The sequence below is a fragment of the Sus scrofa genome, chromosome 6 (genome assembly GCF_054392235.1).
Source record: "Sus scrofa isolate SSC_HxYL_T2T_F1_AM1 chromosome 6, Sscrofa_HxYL_maternal_Yorkshire_Landrace_v2.0, whole genome shotgun sequence".
Classification (NCBI taxonomy): Eukaryota; Metazoa; Chordata; class Mammalia; order Artiodactyla; family Suidae; genus Sus; species Sus scrofa.
The window spans coordinates 158,925,503-158,943,429 of record NC_139388.1 but is presented as its reverse complement, the minus strand read 5'-3'; the positions used below and the strand labels follow the sequence as shown (position 1 = coordinate 158,943,429).

Genomic DNA, 17,927 nt, shown 5'->3' with positions numbered 1-17,927 from the left:
TTAATCATCCAAAGAAACAACACAACCCATCCCTGTCCTCTGAATTATTCCTAGTACAATGCCCTTGAGTCAGATCATTCAAAATTAAGGAAATTGGGAGTTCCCACTGTGGCTCAGCAGGTTAAGAACCAACTAGTATCCATGACGATGAGGTTTCAGTGGGTTAAGGATCCTGCGGTGCCGCAAGCTGCAGTGTAGGTTGCAGACGCAGCTCAGATCTGGTGTTACTGTCTCAATGGTGTAGGTCCAGCTGCAGCTCTGACTTAAACTTTAGTCCAGGAAATTCCATATGACGTGGGTGTGGCCATAATATATAAAAAGAAAAATTAAGGAAATTGATCAGAACGGACATCTGAAAAAAAATTAATATGAGCCATAATATTCCACTTGTCAAACCAACAATACTCTTTTAAAAAATAATACTCAGTGTGGGTGAGGGTTCAGGGGACAGATTCTCCTGTCCAGAGGTAGGACTGCTTCTGGGTGTCAGGTCACACACAGCATGCCCCCAGCAGAGCTGTCATTGATGATCAGGAATTTTTTTTTTGCCCAGATGGACTGGCATGGAATCCTAGATCTACTACTTGTAACTATTACTCTAGGTAAATTCCCCCCCTTTTTCTTTTCTTTGTCTTTTTAGAGCTGCACCTGTGGCATATGGAAGTTCCCAGGCTAGGGGTGGAATTGGAGCTGTAGCTGTCAGCCTACACCACAGCCATAGCAACGTGGGATCTGAGCCAAGTTTTCAACCCACACCACAGCTTAAGGCAACGCCGGATCCTTGAACCACTACCACTCAGCGAGGCCAGGGATCAAACCCACGTCCTCATGGATACTAGTCTTTTTTTTTTTTTTTTTGCTATTTCTTGGGCCGCTCCCGCGGCATATGGAGGTTCCCAGGCTAGGGGTCGAATCGGAGCTATAGCCACAGGCCTATGCCAGAGCCACAGCAACGCAGGATCCGAGCCGTGTCCGCAACCTACACCACAGCTCACGGCAACGCCGGATCGTTAACCCACTGAGCAAGGGCAGGGACCGAACCTGCAACCTCATGGTTCCTAGTCGGATCCGTTAACCACTGTGCCACGACAGGAACTCCCTAGTCTGGTTTGTCAACCACGGAGCCATGATTGGAACTCTTTTTCAAAATTAAAATTTTTTTTTTAATGAGCCCAAGTTTCCCATTTGCAGGGCTGTTGTGAGAATTCAAGGTAGACCTAATACCATGCAGGGCAGTAGCTGTCATAGACACTCCCTCAGTGAGAGCTATTATTATGATATTCTTAAAACAGAATCCCTTTCTTCACTTATGAGTGTTTCTCACCACACTACCAGGATCATCAGTGAATACTTGAAATATCAGGGTTGGTACCACTAATGAATTAATTTATAGATGTGTAAATAGCCAGTGTGCCCCGAGACCACATTTTCTGTTGTAAGTCAATGTATTTCAATAGCTGAAAGCTAATTTCCACATGGGTCTTTGACCTTTAAAACTACTGAATGTGTTGCTCTCAAGTGACAGGATCTTTTCTGTACCTGACACTGATTTGCAAAATTAGATGTCCGGAAAGCTAAAACATATTTTTTTTATGAACAAGACAACAATGTAACAAGCCTGGGACTATCTCATTAAACCTGACTACAGCAGAGTGTTGGTGACCATCAAGGGACCAGGTTTCTGCTATTGCAGGCTCTCTAGGAAAGGAAGCAGGTTAGGCCTCTATGAGACGATTCCAAAGCCCCTGTCAAATTCATGAAGCCTCCTGCACATAGAGTGAAGCACTGGTTCTCAAACGGCATCTTAGAGTCACCTGGGGAACTTTATCAATTACTGCCATTCAGGTTGCATTTTACCTAGTGAATCACAGTCTCCGGGGGAGGAGGCTGCACATCAGAATTTTTTTTTTTTTTGCCACACCCATGGTGCATGGAATTTCAGGGCCAGGGAACCAATCTGCACTGCGACAGCAGTGACCCTGGCTGGCTGGATCCTTAACCCACTGCACCACAAGAGAACTCCCCACATGAAAAAAATTTTACAAGCTCTCTGGGTTACTGTAATATGGAGCTCAGGTTGCAAACAGTCACTGGAGTAAAGAAATGTTCTGATTGGCTGATGGTCTTGAAAACGGGTGCTCTTTCTTTACATAAGAAGGCTGAAAAGTGTGGAGGCAACAAGAGGAAAAACAGAACAGCCCAGAAAGAAGAAGAGATGGAGAACAGAAAGAGTGGGATGGAGCTCGAGGTTGGGGGAGGAGGGGAAAATGATAACTACAGCAGAGGGTGGGCTTGTCCTTCGGGGCAGGGAGATGGGAGCCTGAGCAGGTCTGAGCTCCCGGGGAGGAAAGGCTGGACAGTGGCCATGGACATAGACACCCTCTCTCCAGCCTGTGGCAGAATGCTACCACTTTGGGGGCCATGAGGGAACACCAGCAAGGGCTGAATGGGGAAGGCAGTCACTTCTGCTGTCAGATCTATAACCCCAGCTTTTCACCTGATTGTCCCAAGCTCGTCAAACTTCCATACCTTTCCGTGTTCTATTCCTTCCGCCTGAGATCACTTTTCTCCTCCACCACACAAATGCCATCAAATATCACCTCCCACATGAAGTCTCTCCTGATTTCCTCTGGCATAGTTAATTACTCACCTAGTCAGTCCAGAGCATTTCTCCCAGAACACTTTGTGTGTTCCCTTGGTCACAACCCATCACATCATATTAGTCTGTGGTTTATATGCCTATGCCCTTGCACCTGCAGGCTCAGTTCTAGGTATTTTTCTGTGTTTCATTCTTGGTCTTGTCACAGGACCCAGTGCAAATTCAGTATCTTTTTAATGGAGCCTGCAGCACAGCAGTAGACTTCCACACAGATGTCTACACAGCATCCTTTTTAGAATAATTGGCCCATCTTATGGGATTCTGGAGCAATTGCCAATCAGGATGATTTACATGCCCACTGGACTTACAGGTCAGCAAGTGACCCAAGCAGGGTAATTAAGAGTCCTCCCATAAGAACAGCTATCTGGATACTAGGAAAGAGGGTTTCTGTTCCAAGAACTATTAGGATTTTACCTGAGATGTCAAAAATTTTCTTGTTTGTAGCAAGCGCAGAGCTGCCTTTGGCAGGAGTGAATATTGCTAAGTGTTGACACATTTAGAAAGAGAGAGAGGTCGAAATCGATAGAGGAAGAGAGGTGATGAATCCTAATGAAGGCGTGTTAGCACCTGGATACAACCAAGCCTGATATACAACCATCACTCGAGACTTTCCAGCTCCACGTGCCAATAAACTCATCATTTTGCTAGTGCTAGAGCTGGATTTCTATCACTTGCACTGGAAGTGACTTGTACCAACTCAATCAATCATGATAATGATATTGATGACAAAACCCCCAGTCAGACAAATATTACATCTGATTCTTCTCTTTAAGAAATCAGCAGAGAATAAATTCCTTTTAAAATAAAGGTGTTCAAACTGTTCCACAAGGTCCAAGGTAGGTGAGGAGGACTCCCAGGGAACAAATTAAGGAACAAATTAGAAAGTAAGGGTGCAGAGCTTGGCTTGCTTCTTCCTTTTTAACTCTCTTTATTCTGTTTTATATGCTGGGATTCTATAATTACATTTGGAAAAAAAAAAAAAAGGCCCCATTGCTTTAAAAAAAGAGCGTGAAAACTAATGCATTAAAATATATCATCAAAAACAGTATAATATTTTAAATAACATTTTCCACTCATAAAAGATTAGACCTCAGCTACTTGAAAATTTGCTTACAAGGAATGATTCATTCTTCAAGGGATCTGGGGAAGTGAAGTTTTTGCTGTAAATGAACAGACGGCTAGAGACATTAGATAAAGAGGGAAGAATCCCGCCATCATTCCTAGGACACACTAGGACATTCTGTCCCCAAACCCTCGTATGGAAGGAAGTAATACCAAATGCTTACTGAGTGTGTTGCCAGAAATTTCTAGGTGGTTATGGGCACCGGGCTGCCTTCGGGAAACTGAACTAGAGAGAAACCCTTGAAAGGGGCTATGAAGAATAACTTCCGAAGAGTAGCTTTTCCAACTTAGTCCCGTGAGTTCAAAGCCTGAGTCGTGCTCAGCTCTTGCACCTTTCTCATTTTCCGCTCTGTCCTGCTCGCTAGAGTCCTCGTCTCATAATCTTCAACCTCATTTCCTCCTCTCCGCCTTCACTGCCTCCCAGTCTCTTCTTTCAGGGCCGTTGAAGGCCCTCTTCCCTCTAGGCTTCCCAGGGCTGCCGTGATGAACTTCCTGAGTAAAAGGGGAGCACAGCCCCGGCACCTCTGCTGCCAACCTGCCCTTGGATGAGGTCCAGACCTCCTGCCAAGGCCTTGCTGGTGTACACCTCCTCTCCTTCCCCCTCCCGCCACCTGCTGTCCCATAGCCCAGACCTGCAGGGCTTTCTGTCCCAGGATTTTGTGTCTTTGCCTGTATACTCCCTCCTCAGGTAGGTGCACCTGGAGCTCAGAATCACTATTCTATGCCAGTGGTTCTCAATTTTTTAAGTCAGCTTTAAAAAAATTCCTGTTGTGCCTCAGCATAAAGGAATCTGACTAGCACCCCCTGAGGATGCAGGTTTGATCCCTGGCCTCGCTCAGTGGGTTAAGGATCTGGCATTGCCGTGAGCTGTGGTGTAGGCCGCAGATGCAGCTCGGACCTGACATTGCTGTGGCTCTGGCATAGGCCCGTGGCTATAGCTCTGATTCAACCCCTAGCCTGGGAACCTCCATATGCCGTGGGTGTGGCCCTAAAAAGCCAAAAAAAGAAAAAAAAAAAAAAAGAAATTTACCTGGGAATCTTGTTAAAAGGCAGGGTCTGATTCAGGAGGTCTGGAAGTAGGGCCCAAGATTTTGCATTTCTGACAAGCCCCCAGCTGGTGCTGACACTGCTGTTGAAGGAACACAGGGAGTGGCAAGTTCTGCTCGCGCTTACAGTGAAAACCTTCCCTAAGTGAACTCTTACTCTCTGGCTCTAATGAGCACGCACATCTAATAGGCTTGGCTAGAAATCAGATGACGGTAATATCCACGAATACTTACTGAGTCCTCGCAATGAACCAGGCACTGTTCTAAGCGCTTCTCATTCATTAACTCATTTAGTCATCACAACAGCTCCGTGAAGTAGGTCACTATGAGGATTTTCACGTTCACTCTTAAGACAGACAACCAAAGCACAGAGAGGTTAAGTACCTTACCCAGAGTCACACAGCTGGTAAAGAATGGAGGCTGGCTTACACTCAGGCCAGTTACCTCTGAAGTCCACGCTTTTTTTTTTTTTTTTTTTTCCCACGCTATTTTTTTAAACCCTTATCCTCTAAGAGCCTCACCTGAGTCCTGTCCATGCTGCCTTAGTTCTTTCTGCTTTCCTCCAGTCCAACACTCACAACGATATATCACAATAGACAGTTTATTTGCCATTCTCTCTACCTCAGATGGAAAATTCCTGAAGACCAGGGCCCTTTCTGGTTTACCTCTATATCCCAGGCACCCCCAGGCAATTTCTGACATGCCATTGATGTTAATTACCTGTTTCTAAACTATTGACTGCACAAATCCTTAGAACTTAGGAACAACATTTCCATACCTTTCTGACAAAGGTTACTTTATTTCACTGATTCTTAAACTAGCCAGCATCAGCAGCTTGTGGAGGGGCTTGTTAAAACACTGAGTCCTCCGCCCCACCCCCAGACCTTGCTTCAGTAGGTTTCAGGGAGGCAGCTGAAAGCCTGCTTTTCTAACAAGTTCCCAGGTGATGCTGCAGCTGCTGGTCTGAGAACCACACTTAGAAAACCACTGTTTTATTTACTCCTCCTAGAGTCTCCGTTTTCTTTTACAAATGATCCCAAAGCACTCAACAGGATGCCATATTTCAGAGATAGATTATCAAAAAACTCTGGGACCAAAGGGAATCTTTACTCCTATTTGAGCATGAAAAACAAGTATAAAATAAATATGATAGTAGTGTACTAACAAGCCAGCCAGAAACTGGTTTAATTTTCTAATAGAAAAATAAGGAAATTGGGTGAATTTGCAGGTGACATTTAAAGCAAGTCAAAAGTAAATGGAGAGTTTGGTTTTCAAAACTCTAGAGGCCACTAAATCAACTCTGCGGCACTGGGTACCTTTGACTCGGCTTCTCTGTGCCAGTCACTCAGGATACAGTAAGGACCAGGCAGTCTGAAGTCTGGCAGGAAACACAGCAGGAAACAAACAAGCATATACAGAAATTAAATAATTACAGATCTGGAAATGTTCTAGTAAAGAAATAAGCAGTGTGCTCAGAGAGAATTAATGGGGGGTGGCAATGCCCACTTAAGGTAGGGTGGTTGTACAGACCTCTCTAAGGAAGTGATATCTTGAATCCAGCCTACAAGAATGAGAAAATCCAGCCAGGGAAGAATATTCCAGACAAAGGGGACCTCAAAGGTAAACACCCTGGTGTCAAAAGTTGTTCAGCACCCCACACACTGGTCAGAATGGCCATCGTCCAAAAATCTACCAATAATAAATCCTGAAAAGGGTGTGGAGAAAAGGGAACCCTTCTACACTGTTGGTGGGAACGCAAACTGGTGCAGCCACCATGGAGAACAGTATGAGAGTTCCTTAAAAAACTAAAAATAGAACTACTATAAGATCCAGCAATCCCACTCCTGGGAATTTATCAGTGAAAATTCTAATTTGAAAAGATTCATGCACCCCAATGTTCATTGCAACATTATCTGCAATAGCCAAGACATGGACGCAACCTAAATATCCATCGGCAGAGGAATGGATAAAGAAGATGTGGTACATATACACAATGGAATATTACTTATCTATAAAAAAGAATGAAACAATGCCTTTTGCAGCAACATGGATACACCTGGAGTTTATCATACTAAGTGAAGTAAGCCAGACAGAGGAAGACAAATATCATATGATATCACTGATATGTAGAATCTTTAAAAAAAATGTACAAATGAAATGATGTACAAAACAGAAATAGGACTCATAGATATAGAAAACAAACTTATAGTTACCAAAGGGGAAGGCAGGGGAGGTATACATTAGGAGTTTGGAATTAACATATACCCAATACTATATATAAAGTAGATAACTAACAAGGACCTATGTATGGCACAGGGAACTATATTCAATATTTTGTTATAACCTATAAGAGAAAAGAATCTGGAAAAGAGTGGATATATATGTGTGTATAACTGAATCACTTTGCTGTACACCTGAAATTAATACGACATTGTAAATCAACAATACTTCAATAAAAATAAGAAAGTAAGTAAATAAATCAAAAAGCAAGCTCATAGATATAGAGAAGAAAAAAGAAAACAGAGCTCAGCATGTTTTGAAACCCGAAAGAGGCCAGGGTGCCCAGAGTACAGGCATGAGGAAGAGTCTGGATCTGGACAGCATTCTCAGCACAGTAGGGACAAACTAGAAGGGTTTCAGCAGAAGAGTGCCGCATTTGATTTGCATTTGAAAAAGATTGCTCCGGCTGAGCCGTGGTGGAGAAAGGTTTGAAAGGGGCAACAGCAAAAGGGAAAGGATCAGTCAGGAGTTAATTTTTTTATGCAAGGTACTGCTTGAAACACCTAACAGCTGGTAGGGGGAGGAAGAAGGGAGACGTGCACCCATATAACGCTTTATAGCCTGTTCAAATAGTCCACGTGCATCACACTGTTTAAAGACAACATACTAAACTGGTCTGGGCTAATTGCGGCAAGTTGCCGCAGTGCAGACCTCAGCTCACTGGAAAAGTCCAAGGAAGACTGGCTCTGAGAGCATTCTTACCAGAATGGCTGTGTATAATCCCTGGAAGATTTAAATACAGGGGCCCTTTGAGAGCTGAAAAAAACAGATAGTGAAGTGCTGTTTTCCTTTCTTACAAAATAAGTCCTTTCAAATTATAATGAACAGTGGTCAACACGTACATAGCACCCATGCACCAAGCTCTGTTGTTCAAAGTGATGGTGCATATTTATTCATTCATTTCATCCATGAAGCAGCCACTATGAGTCCATTTTCCTTATTTGATAGATGAGGAAGCTGAGGCACAGAAAGGGTAAGTAATTTGCCCAAGGTCACACAGCTGATAACTATTGAAACTGAGGCTTGACACCGGGCAATGGCTCCAGAGTTGTGGCTTTGGCCACCGTACTATTGTTTCTGGAGAATTTGCACAATAAGAAGATGTAACTTTCTTCATTGAGAGGGAGACCCCACATTCTAAATTTTGTTGTATTCCTAGCATAATTCCTGACACAGAGTAATCTAGCTCTGATGAGGCCCTGGATACTGAGCTCCACTGTCTGCTATTGTGGAGTAAAGGAAAGACACAAAATCAGAAATAAGAACTGAGTTCTGTGATAACATCCTCATGCCAATGATACATGTAAACACAAAAATGCATACTCATGCTTTTAAAAGACTCTGCAGTACCTCGACACAATTGTATATAACTTTAGATCCCGTGGACGAGTTACTAAAACCCAGTTTTCCTAAAATAAAGGAGAGAACATTTCAGAGGAAAGCATGCATGTAGCTGCACCAAATACTGACCCCCAAACATTGTGGGTGTTGAGCCAACCAAGCCCCTGGCTGGTAGCTGGGATGAGGCCTAATGCACAGTGGTATTGCCAGAGCCAAGAAGAGTGCCTGGCACACAATACAGGGGACAAAACTAGCTGAGTGGGATGAGCAGATTCCTTGAAGTCCCTGCTATAGAGTTGACAAGCTGTGTGACCTTGGTCATGTCTCTTACCCTTATGGGCCTCAGTTTACCTGTGTGTAAGCCAAGGATGCTCTTAGCTACCCTGTATCTTTGTCATGTATATGAGTGAAGGGGCAGGATGAAAGTGAAGATCTTACTTAGATCAGTGCTTAGCCCCAGATATATAATCAGTAAGTGATAATTACTGCTATATTACTACTACTGCCACCGCTGTGATTGCTACATGCTTTCAGACTTGTAGCAGTAAGACCAACAAGTTAGGCAAAAAAAAAAAAAAAAAAGCCCTAACATAAAAGCATGATTGCAGTGAGGTTTCTGAAAAATATTTTACAGAAAAAATATATTCTTTCAGTGAGGTTTCTGAAAAATATTTTACAGAAAAAATATATTCTTTGTCAGTTAACATAAAATATTAGACCAAAATTATTTGATAGAGAAATCTGCAAGATATTGCAGTATGTGATTAAGGGGATAGACTCTGGACCAAACCCCAGCTTTACCACTTACTAGTAGTGTGACCTGGGACAAGTTATTTAACCTCTCTGGGCCTCAGTTCACTCACCTGTAAGATGGGAGTGTTAACAATCCCCTGCTTCATGACATTCCTGGGAGCATTAAATGAGGTGCTAAACACAGAGCATTTCGGAAATAAATGCCTATTAGCATATGTGCACTCAATCAGTGTTAACTACTGTGATTATTGTCTTGTTTTCACCGTGTAGGTGTTTAAGGCAAAATCCGGAAACCAGTGACAGTATAAAACTGGGGTCATGGTTTGTGCCTGCTTGTGGCTCATGATGAAACCCATTCCAAAGAAAAGAAAGATGTCACCACTCATTATATTACAACACTGGGGCAATTCAGAGATACTGTCTGGCGGTCCTATTAGCTACAGGCTGGCTATTTAATGACTTACAAAAACAACAAGAAAGAGGAACCGTTGTTTGATGCCTAAAAGTTACAGAAAATGAAAGAGAAGGTTGGGGTGTGTAGAAAGTATTGTTCCGTTCCTTAGGGCAATTAATATAATCAGGACAGATACAGCACAGCGCACTGGCAAATCCAGGAACTCCTTTTTCTCTTCTATCAAAGGATAATATATATTTTCACCTTCAGAAAGGTTAGGTAATTATAAATGTATTCTCCTTACTCATAATATTTTAAGCAAGTAATTGTTGCCCATGGGAAAATGTTTAATTATTTCTGATGAACAGTTGTGGCACAGAAACAAGAGAACATGACAGGCAGAGTGTGGAAACCACGGCCCAGTTCTTAATTGTGTGGGAATCTTGTCTTTTCATCGTGGAAAAAAAAATCCCATATTGATTTTTCTCCCAATTGATTTCACGAAATTTTCAGTTTAGCCACAGTGAATCGCTCCAATTATAGCATCTTCTCGATTCCCTAAGCTAGAGGTTGCCTCAGCCTTCGTGATGGCAACCTCACACTGCCCGGCTTCTGCCCTTTCCAGGACTATACAGCCTTGTAACTGCAGCCCTGCCCTCCTCTTGGCTGATTTTTCAAATTGAAGTATAGTTGATTTACAATAGTGTGCTAGTTTCAGCTGTACGGCAAAGTGATTCGGCCACATATCTACTCATATATTCTTTCTCGGATTATTTCCATTACAAGTTCTTACAAGATAATGAACATAGTTTCCTGTGCTATGCAGTAAATCCTTGTTGTTTTTTATTGTATGTATAGTGGTGTGTATCTGTTAGTCCCAAACTCCTAATGTATCCCTCCTCCCTTTTCCCCTTTTGTAACCATAAGTTTGTTTTCTATGTCTGTGAGTCTATGACTATTTTGTAAATAAGTTCAGTTTGTACCTTTTTTTTTTTTTTTAGATTTCATATATTAGTGATCTCATATGATGTTTTTCTTTCTCTGTCTTAGTTATTTAGTATGATAATCTCTAGGTCCATCCATGCTGCTGAAAATGGCATCATTTCATTCTTTTTTATGGCTGAGTAGTATTGCGTTGTATTTATGTACCACATCTTCTTTATCCATTCGTCCATCAGTGGGCATCTAGGCTAGGTTGCTTTCATGTCTTGGCTAATTATAAACTGTGCTGCAGTGAACACTAGGGTGCACATAGCTTTTCAAATTAGAGTTTTCATCTTTTTTGGATAAATGCCCCAAAGTGGGATTGTTGGATTGTATGGTAGCTCTATTTTTAGTTTTCCATAGTATTCTCCATAGTGGCTGCACTAATTTACATTCCTATTCATAGGGTAGGAGGGTTCCCTTTTCTCCACGCTTTCTTTGTAGACTTTCTGATGATGGCCATCCTGACTGGTGTGAGGTGGTAATTCACTGCAGTTTTGATTTACATTTCTCTAATAATTAGCGATGTTGAGCATCTTGTTATGTGCCCTAGGTTGATATTTTTAGAAGGGGTAAGGGAATGGCAAGGGAGTGAAGCTTTGGGGTTGCACATAGAGAGGAGGAGCCACTTCTCATTCCTTAGAGAGGGCGGGGCTCTGGGTACCCTGTCCTGGATGCTTCATGTTATAGGCAGGAAACCCAAGACCCAGCTGGGGAAGCGGCTTGCCAGAAGCTACCCAGCAAAAGCAGGTCTTAACCTGAGGTCTTCTGGCTCCAAATCCAGTTTATTTAAGAAGGGCAAGAGAAGCAAGCTGAACTGCGAAGGTCCAGTGGAGCTGACATGACCCTTTGAGATCAGGCCTTGCAAAGGGAAACAGATTCTGGGGGGACGGGTAGACAAAGAGGCTGGAGGGATAACTGGCAGGGGCTACAGGCAGGCCCCCTTAGGCCCTCTTCCCTGAAGCTGGCACCTACCACCTCTTTACTCAGGGTAGCATGGAGCTGCTAAAAGCAAGCAACTCTGGATTCACACAAGCCTGACTCCAAATCTGCTCTTTCCTAACAACACAATGAAGTAGGCATTACTACCCCATTTTACAGAGTTAGGAAACTGAGGCCCAGACAAGTCAAGGAGCTTTCCTAAGACAGAGTCTGATTGGGATTTTGACCCATAACTCACTTTCAAGCCTAACACTTCCAAGGCTGGGATGTTTACATAAAATATTTCTTCACATTTACAGACTGATTTTAAATCTGTAATCAGTCATTTGTTCCTGACATTTTAATTCACTTGCTCATTAGAGAGTGCTTAGAGACATGTGTGGTGCTAGTCAACTCTTCCTGACTGGAATTTTTAGGGAGATAATTGTAGATTCACTTAAAGTTGTAAGAAATAATAGTGAGGTCCCATATACGTGATAATCAACTTTCCGGTGAAAGCTCATACAAGGTGTGAAAGACTCTGGATGAAGGGATCTTAATAACAAGAAAAATAATATCAAGCAGCAAATATAGTGGCCTCACAAGCCTTTACAAGTCATATATATATAAGTGGTCTATGTTTGTTTAAGTCTGCAGGCATTAAAGCTCTCTTGGCTAGGTTCAAATCCAGCGCCACCACTTCTCAGCTTTATGATCCCCAGTGAGTTACTGGGTTTCTGTTCCCACACTTGTGAAAAAAGGATATCATAGCCAGCTTCCTTATAGGATTATTATGGGATTAAATGAGTTAATACACATAAAATGCTTAGAACAAATAACCAGCTGATCTTTTATATTCTTGGCATTGTTTTTATTTTTTTATTTTTTTATTTTTTGCCTGTGTACTAACTCAGGAAACAAAAACTCAATCTTTTTCCATCTATCTATTCCTTGCCTTTTGGGGGTAGGGTGTGAGTGGGGATTGGTTTGTTTCGGAAACTGGGAATAAGGGGGTAGCTTTTTTTGTTTGTTTGAATCTATACAACATTTACTTAATGATTTTACTCATCCACATCATCAGTAAATGTTTTCTTTCATACACAGAAAATTCAACTTTTTAAAAAATGCCAAATTTCTCTGCCTGGGGGAAGATATTCAAAGATACCAGCAATTTCTTGCTAATGTGTGAATTTTATTCCTTACTTTCTTTTGTAAAGTCTTGAATAGAGAGCATATGATTTTTTAAAAATCCTCATGAAATAGAAACTACTTCCGAATTTTAATCTATGTGCATAGTTTACGTGTTCTAAATTAACAGGGATGGGGATTTCTTCTGGATCCTGGAGGCAAAATGAAATGCGTACAATTTGATCCCATTGTTAGATGTGGAAGTTCTTAGCAAATTCTCTCATTTCTGTCCTGTTCAAGAAACATCTTGAATACAAGCGATGTGTGTACCTGTTTTATAGACTAGTAAATAATTAGGTTTAACAGAATAAAAGTCAAAGCAGTTGATGGTGCCTTAGGTGTTATCGAGCTCAACTCTCCCAATTCCAGCACCTTCCCTACCCCCAAACCATTCACATGCACTGACCACCACCATCACTTCCACCACCTCCGTCATTACCATCATCTGCATCATTACCACCACTTCCATCGTAAGTTACCATCATCATCATCATCTTTGTCACTATCATCATTACCACCGTTATCATAACCACCACCTCTCTCATTACCACCACTTCCATCATGACCATCACCATCATCTTCAACATTATCATCATTACCACCATTATCATTACCACCACCTCTCTCATTACCACCACTTCCATCATGACCATCACCATCATCTTCAACATTATCATCATTACCACCATTATCATTACCACCACCTCCATCATGACCATCACCATCATCATTACCATTGTCTCCATCATTACCACCACTTCCATCATTACCATCACCATCATCATCTTCAACATTATCATCATTACCATCATTATCATTACCACCACCTCCATCATGACCATCACCATCATCATTACCATCACCAACATCATTACCATTGTCTCCATCATTACCACCACTTCCATCATTACCATCACCAGAATGATTATCATCATCATCATCATCATTACCACCATCATTACCACCACCTCCATCATGACCATCACCGTCATCATTACCATCACCAACATCATTACCATTGTCTCTATTATTACCACCACTTCCATCATTACCATCACCATAATGATTATCATCATCATTACCACCACCTCCATCATGACCATCACCATCATCATCTTCAACATTATCATCATTACCATTATCATTACTACCACCTCCATCATGACCATCACCATCATCATTACCATTGTCTCCATCATTATCACCACTTCCATCATGACCATCACCATCATCATTTTCAACATTATCATCATTACCACCATTATCATTACTACCACCTCCATCATGACCATCACCATCATCATTACCATTGTCTCCATCATTATCACCACTTCCATCATGACCATCACCATCATCATCTTCAACATTATCATTACCACCATTATCATTACTACCACCTCCATCATGACCATCACCATCATCATTACCATCACCAACATCATTACCATTGTCTCCATCATTACCACCACTTCCATCGTAAGTTACCATCATCATCATCATCTTTGCCACTATCATCATTACCACTGTTATCATTACCACCACCTCCCTCATTACCACCACCTCCATCATGACCATCACCATAGTCATCATCTTCAACATTATCATCATCACCACCATTATCATTACCACCACCTCCATCATGACCATCACCATAGTCATCTTCAACATTATCATCATTACCACCCTTATCATTACCACCACCTCCATCATGACCATCACCATCATCATTACCATTGTCTCCATCATTACCACCACTTCCATCATTACCATCACCATAATGATTATCATCATCATCATCATCACCACCATCATTACCATCACCTCCATCATTACCATCACCATAATGATTATCATCATCATCATCATCACCACCATCATTACCATCACCTCCATCATTACCATCATCACCCCCATCATTATCACCTCCACCATCACTGCTTTCCAACTAGACTGGAAGTATATTTACCCCTGAACACTCCATGCTCAGCATTGGGCTTCTCCCTTAGTAGCTGCTCAGGAAATATGTACCCAATGGAATTGAAAGCAAATCTCCCATCTCCTGACACATACTTTTTATCTCAGGCTACCCTGCCAGTTTCTAGAAGTCCTATTTTTCAAGGGTGGTTTTATAAAAGCCAGTGTTGGGCTGCAATTGGAGATAAATAGTACAGGGCCATAAAGCAGAGGCTCAAGGCAGAGTTGTTAGGGGAAAGTGCAGGCATAGTGCTAGTGGGATGGGGGGCAAGTCTCCCATGAATGCTGGGCACAGTGGGAGGCTGGGTGGACCTGAGAAGGCCTTGGTTGCCTGCCACCTCTTTATTCAGGATCAGGGAGGCATCACCTGGGCACTTAGGGAAAGCTTGAGCTTTGTTATCAGGGTGTCAGCCTCACGAGAATGAGGAACATCTTGTTCTAGGATGCCGCCCAATGCTCAGTGAGTTTGCACAACGGACATGGCTAGGCAAGCTTAGAAAGACAGTAGGGGCCCCTCTGAGGACACACTGGCTTGTTTCTCGTCAATGGAGAAATATAAGCCAATTGATCCTTTATAAGGTTTCAGACCTTGGTCTACCTGGCCAACCTGGGTCAGCGTTTAAGTCCCTGACCCTGCTCCAGGGGGAAAAACAGCAGCATCACTGTTTATGATGGGTCTCCATAATGATGTTCCTTCCTTCAGGAGGCCTTCTCTGACTTCCAGGGTCAGTTTGTCTTAAGCTTCCCATTGGAAAAGCAGCTGGTGTATTTCAGTGCTTATTTATTTATTTCTTGGCCTGACTTGTGGCAGGTGGAAGTTTTCAGGCTATGGGTCAAACTGGAGCTACAGCTGCCAGCCTACACCACAGCCACAGCAACACCAGATCCAAGCCAAGTCTGTGACCTACGCCCCAGCTCACAGCAATACCATAGCCCCAATCCACTGAGTGAGGCCAGGGATTGATCCTGTGTCCTCATGGATATTATCTGGGTTTGTTACCACTGATCCATGAGGGGAAATCCTCTCAGGGCATTTATATTCACGTGGCCAGGCCCCCTCTTCCTTGATGGACCATGAGTTCTGTGGGGGGCAGGAACTGTATTTTCCAATTCATTGCCATATTCTTTGAACCTAGCACAAGCTACTAGTACACAGTAGGCATTTAATAAACACTAAAGAGAAATGAATGACAAGAAAAACAAATGGTATATAGACCTGGAAAACTTACAACATACTTTTTACATGTATTAACTATGTTGTTTAGTTTTCACACGATCCATATGAAGAAAAAGTATTAATCTAATTTTTTCTCAAAGAGGAAAACGAAGAATTAAACTAGTTAAACTGCCCAGTAGCAAGGTTGAGAGCCAGTCCAGCTGGGACCACCCAGCCCAGCTGTTCCTCCTTTCTCTTTAAATTCTCTTGGTCTTTGCCTAACCCCCAAAGATAAACTTAGAATCACCAGAACCTACCATCCCCCACACCTGCTGTGGGATCCCAATTAATAACTGCAAAAAACATTTGCTATTGTTCAGAGGAGCTGGGAAATCAATGTGTTCATTAGCAAGCTCCCCTCCCCGCAATCAGCCAGGAAGCCGAGGTGCTGGGCCTGTTCTCGGTATTCCTCCGCAACCATCTGTGACTAAAAATGTTCTTTGAAATACACTCTTTCCCAACTCTCAGAATTCCATCTCATCTTTATCTCTCTTTCCCACACGCACACCGCCACCCCTGAAAATAAAACCCCTAGAACCTCATCCCACCCTGATGATATGCTCTTCTTTTCCCAGACCCTCCCTAGTTGGCAAGAAAAGGGTCGAGACCCAGGGCAGCTTTAGGCCTTAATTTTTGTTTAAAAGGAAAGCAGGCTTTCATCTGCAGTGCTGCCCTGTCTGCCAGGCGCTGTAAGCATGGCTTGTTAATTCAGACACTCCAAAGAGAAGGCAGATGATGTAAGGTTCAGACGGAGGCTAAATCTGAGCCTGCAGAACCCTGCTCCCTCATCCCTTCTGCTCAGAGCCAACCCTACTTCCTGGGGTGCAGGCTGATGGGTCAGTGGCCAAACTAAGCCCAATCTTAAATGGTATGAGTTTGGGGAATCCACTGTATGTACTGAACTAGATTTATTCAGAACCAGCCACCAAGGATAGTAAAAATAACCTATATGGGAGAAGAATCTGAAAAAGAATGGATATATGTATGTGTATGACTGATTCACTTTGCTGTACACCTGAAACCAACACAATGTTGTAAATCCACTATACTCCAATATAAAATAAAAATTAAAAAGGGAAAAGTTAAAAATAAAGAAAACTTTTTAAAAAAGTTTAAACCTACTTAAAAGTTAGTTATAACATAAAACCTAAATCCCTTTTACCTAGACTCGCCCACTCTTAATATTTTCCTACACCTGCTTTTTATTGCTTTCTCTATATACTCTTTATTTTTTTCCTTAAGTCATTTGAGAAAAAGTGGGCAATATTATGAACTTTTACCCCTAAATTCTTTACAATGTATCTTCTAAGAATAAGGGGCTATTCCTACATAACCACAATACTATGATCTCAGTGCATTAGAGAACTGTTACCTAACATACAGTCCATATTCAGATGTCCCAAGTTGGCCCAATAATGTCCTTCAAACATTTCTTTTCCATGTAGGGTCCAATCAGGGATCACGTGCTACATTTAATCATCATTTTTCGTTAGCCTGTAACCTAGAACTCATCCTCAGCCTTTTATTCCCCCCATGACACTGATGCTTTTGAACAGCATAAGCCAGTTTGTTTTTGTTTTTTTGCCAGAATAATCTTTACCCTGAGTCACATGAATTCAGTTCACCCCATCATTGGAGACATTAAATTTATCTGTACCAAATTATATATACCATATGATCAATATGGTAAATATCAGACTTCTCGCCATATAAGGGCCTTTTCCCTATTGTTAAAAACAAAAGGCAGGCCCCAAATGGAGTCACTTATGCTAAGCCCCATATCACCAAACAGATAGTTAGTTACAGTTTTAGCTCTCTCAGAACCTTAAACCAGTCAACCAGGAATCACCTGATCAGTCCTAGTTGGATAGTCTGCCTAATAGGCCCCTGCCATCCCCTAAAGGGCAGTAACTTTGCAGTAACCAATCCACTTTTTGCCTCACATAGCATCCTTGCTTCTGGTCCCCTCTGCCTATAAAATTCTTCCATTTGTACTACTCCTCTGAGCTCTTTTTTATCTGCTAGATTGGACGCTGCCTGATTCATGAA

General features: G+C 42.2%; 2 protein-coding genes across 21 annotated transcripts in view; both read right to left on the bottom strand.

Annotated features, from left to right (window-relative positions):
- Nucleotides 1-17,927, bottom strand: part of DAB1 (DAB adaptor protein 1) — a 1,225,890-nt gene that overhangs the window by 864,465 nt on the left and 343,498 nt on the right. The window lies entirely within an intron of this gene.
- Nucleotides 10,626-16,056, bottom strand: LOC110261406 (uncharacterized). Its single transcript, XM_084964978.1, has 2 exons — nt 14,576-16,056; nt 10,626-14,509 (listed from the first exon to the last, which is right to left on the bottom strand). The coding sequence occupies exons 1-2, from the start codon at nt 14,618-14,620 to the stop codon at nt 13,142-13,144; spliced, it is 1,413 nt and encodes a 470-aa protein (XP_084821104.1). The 5' UTR covers nt 14,621-16,056; the 3' UTR covers nt 10,626-13,141.

Bases quoted from the DNA above. Each gene is read 5' to 3' on its own strand.
- LOC110261406 (XM_084964978.1), bottom strand. From the start codon at position 14,620: ATGGTGGAGGTGATAATGATGGGGGTGATGATGGTAATGATGGAG. The intron at 14,510-14,575 runs GTGATGGTAATG...GTAATGATGGAG, and splicing joins TGATGATGGTAATGATGGAG to GTGATGGTAATGATGGTGGT.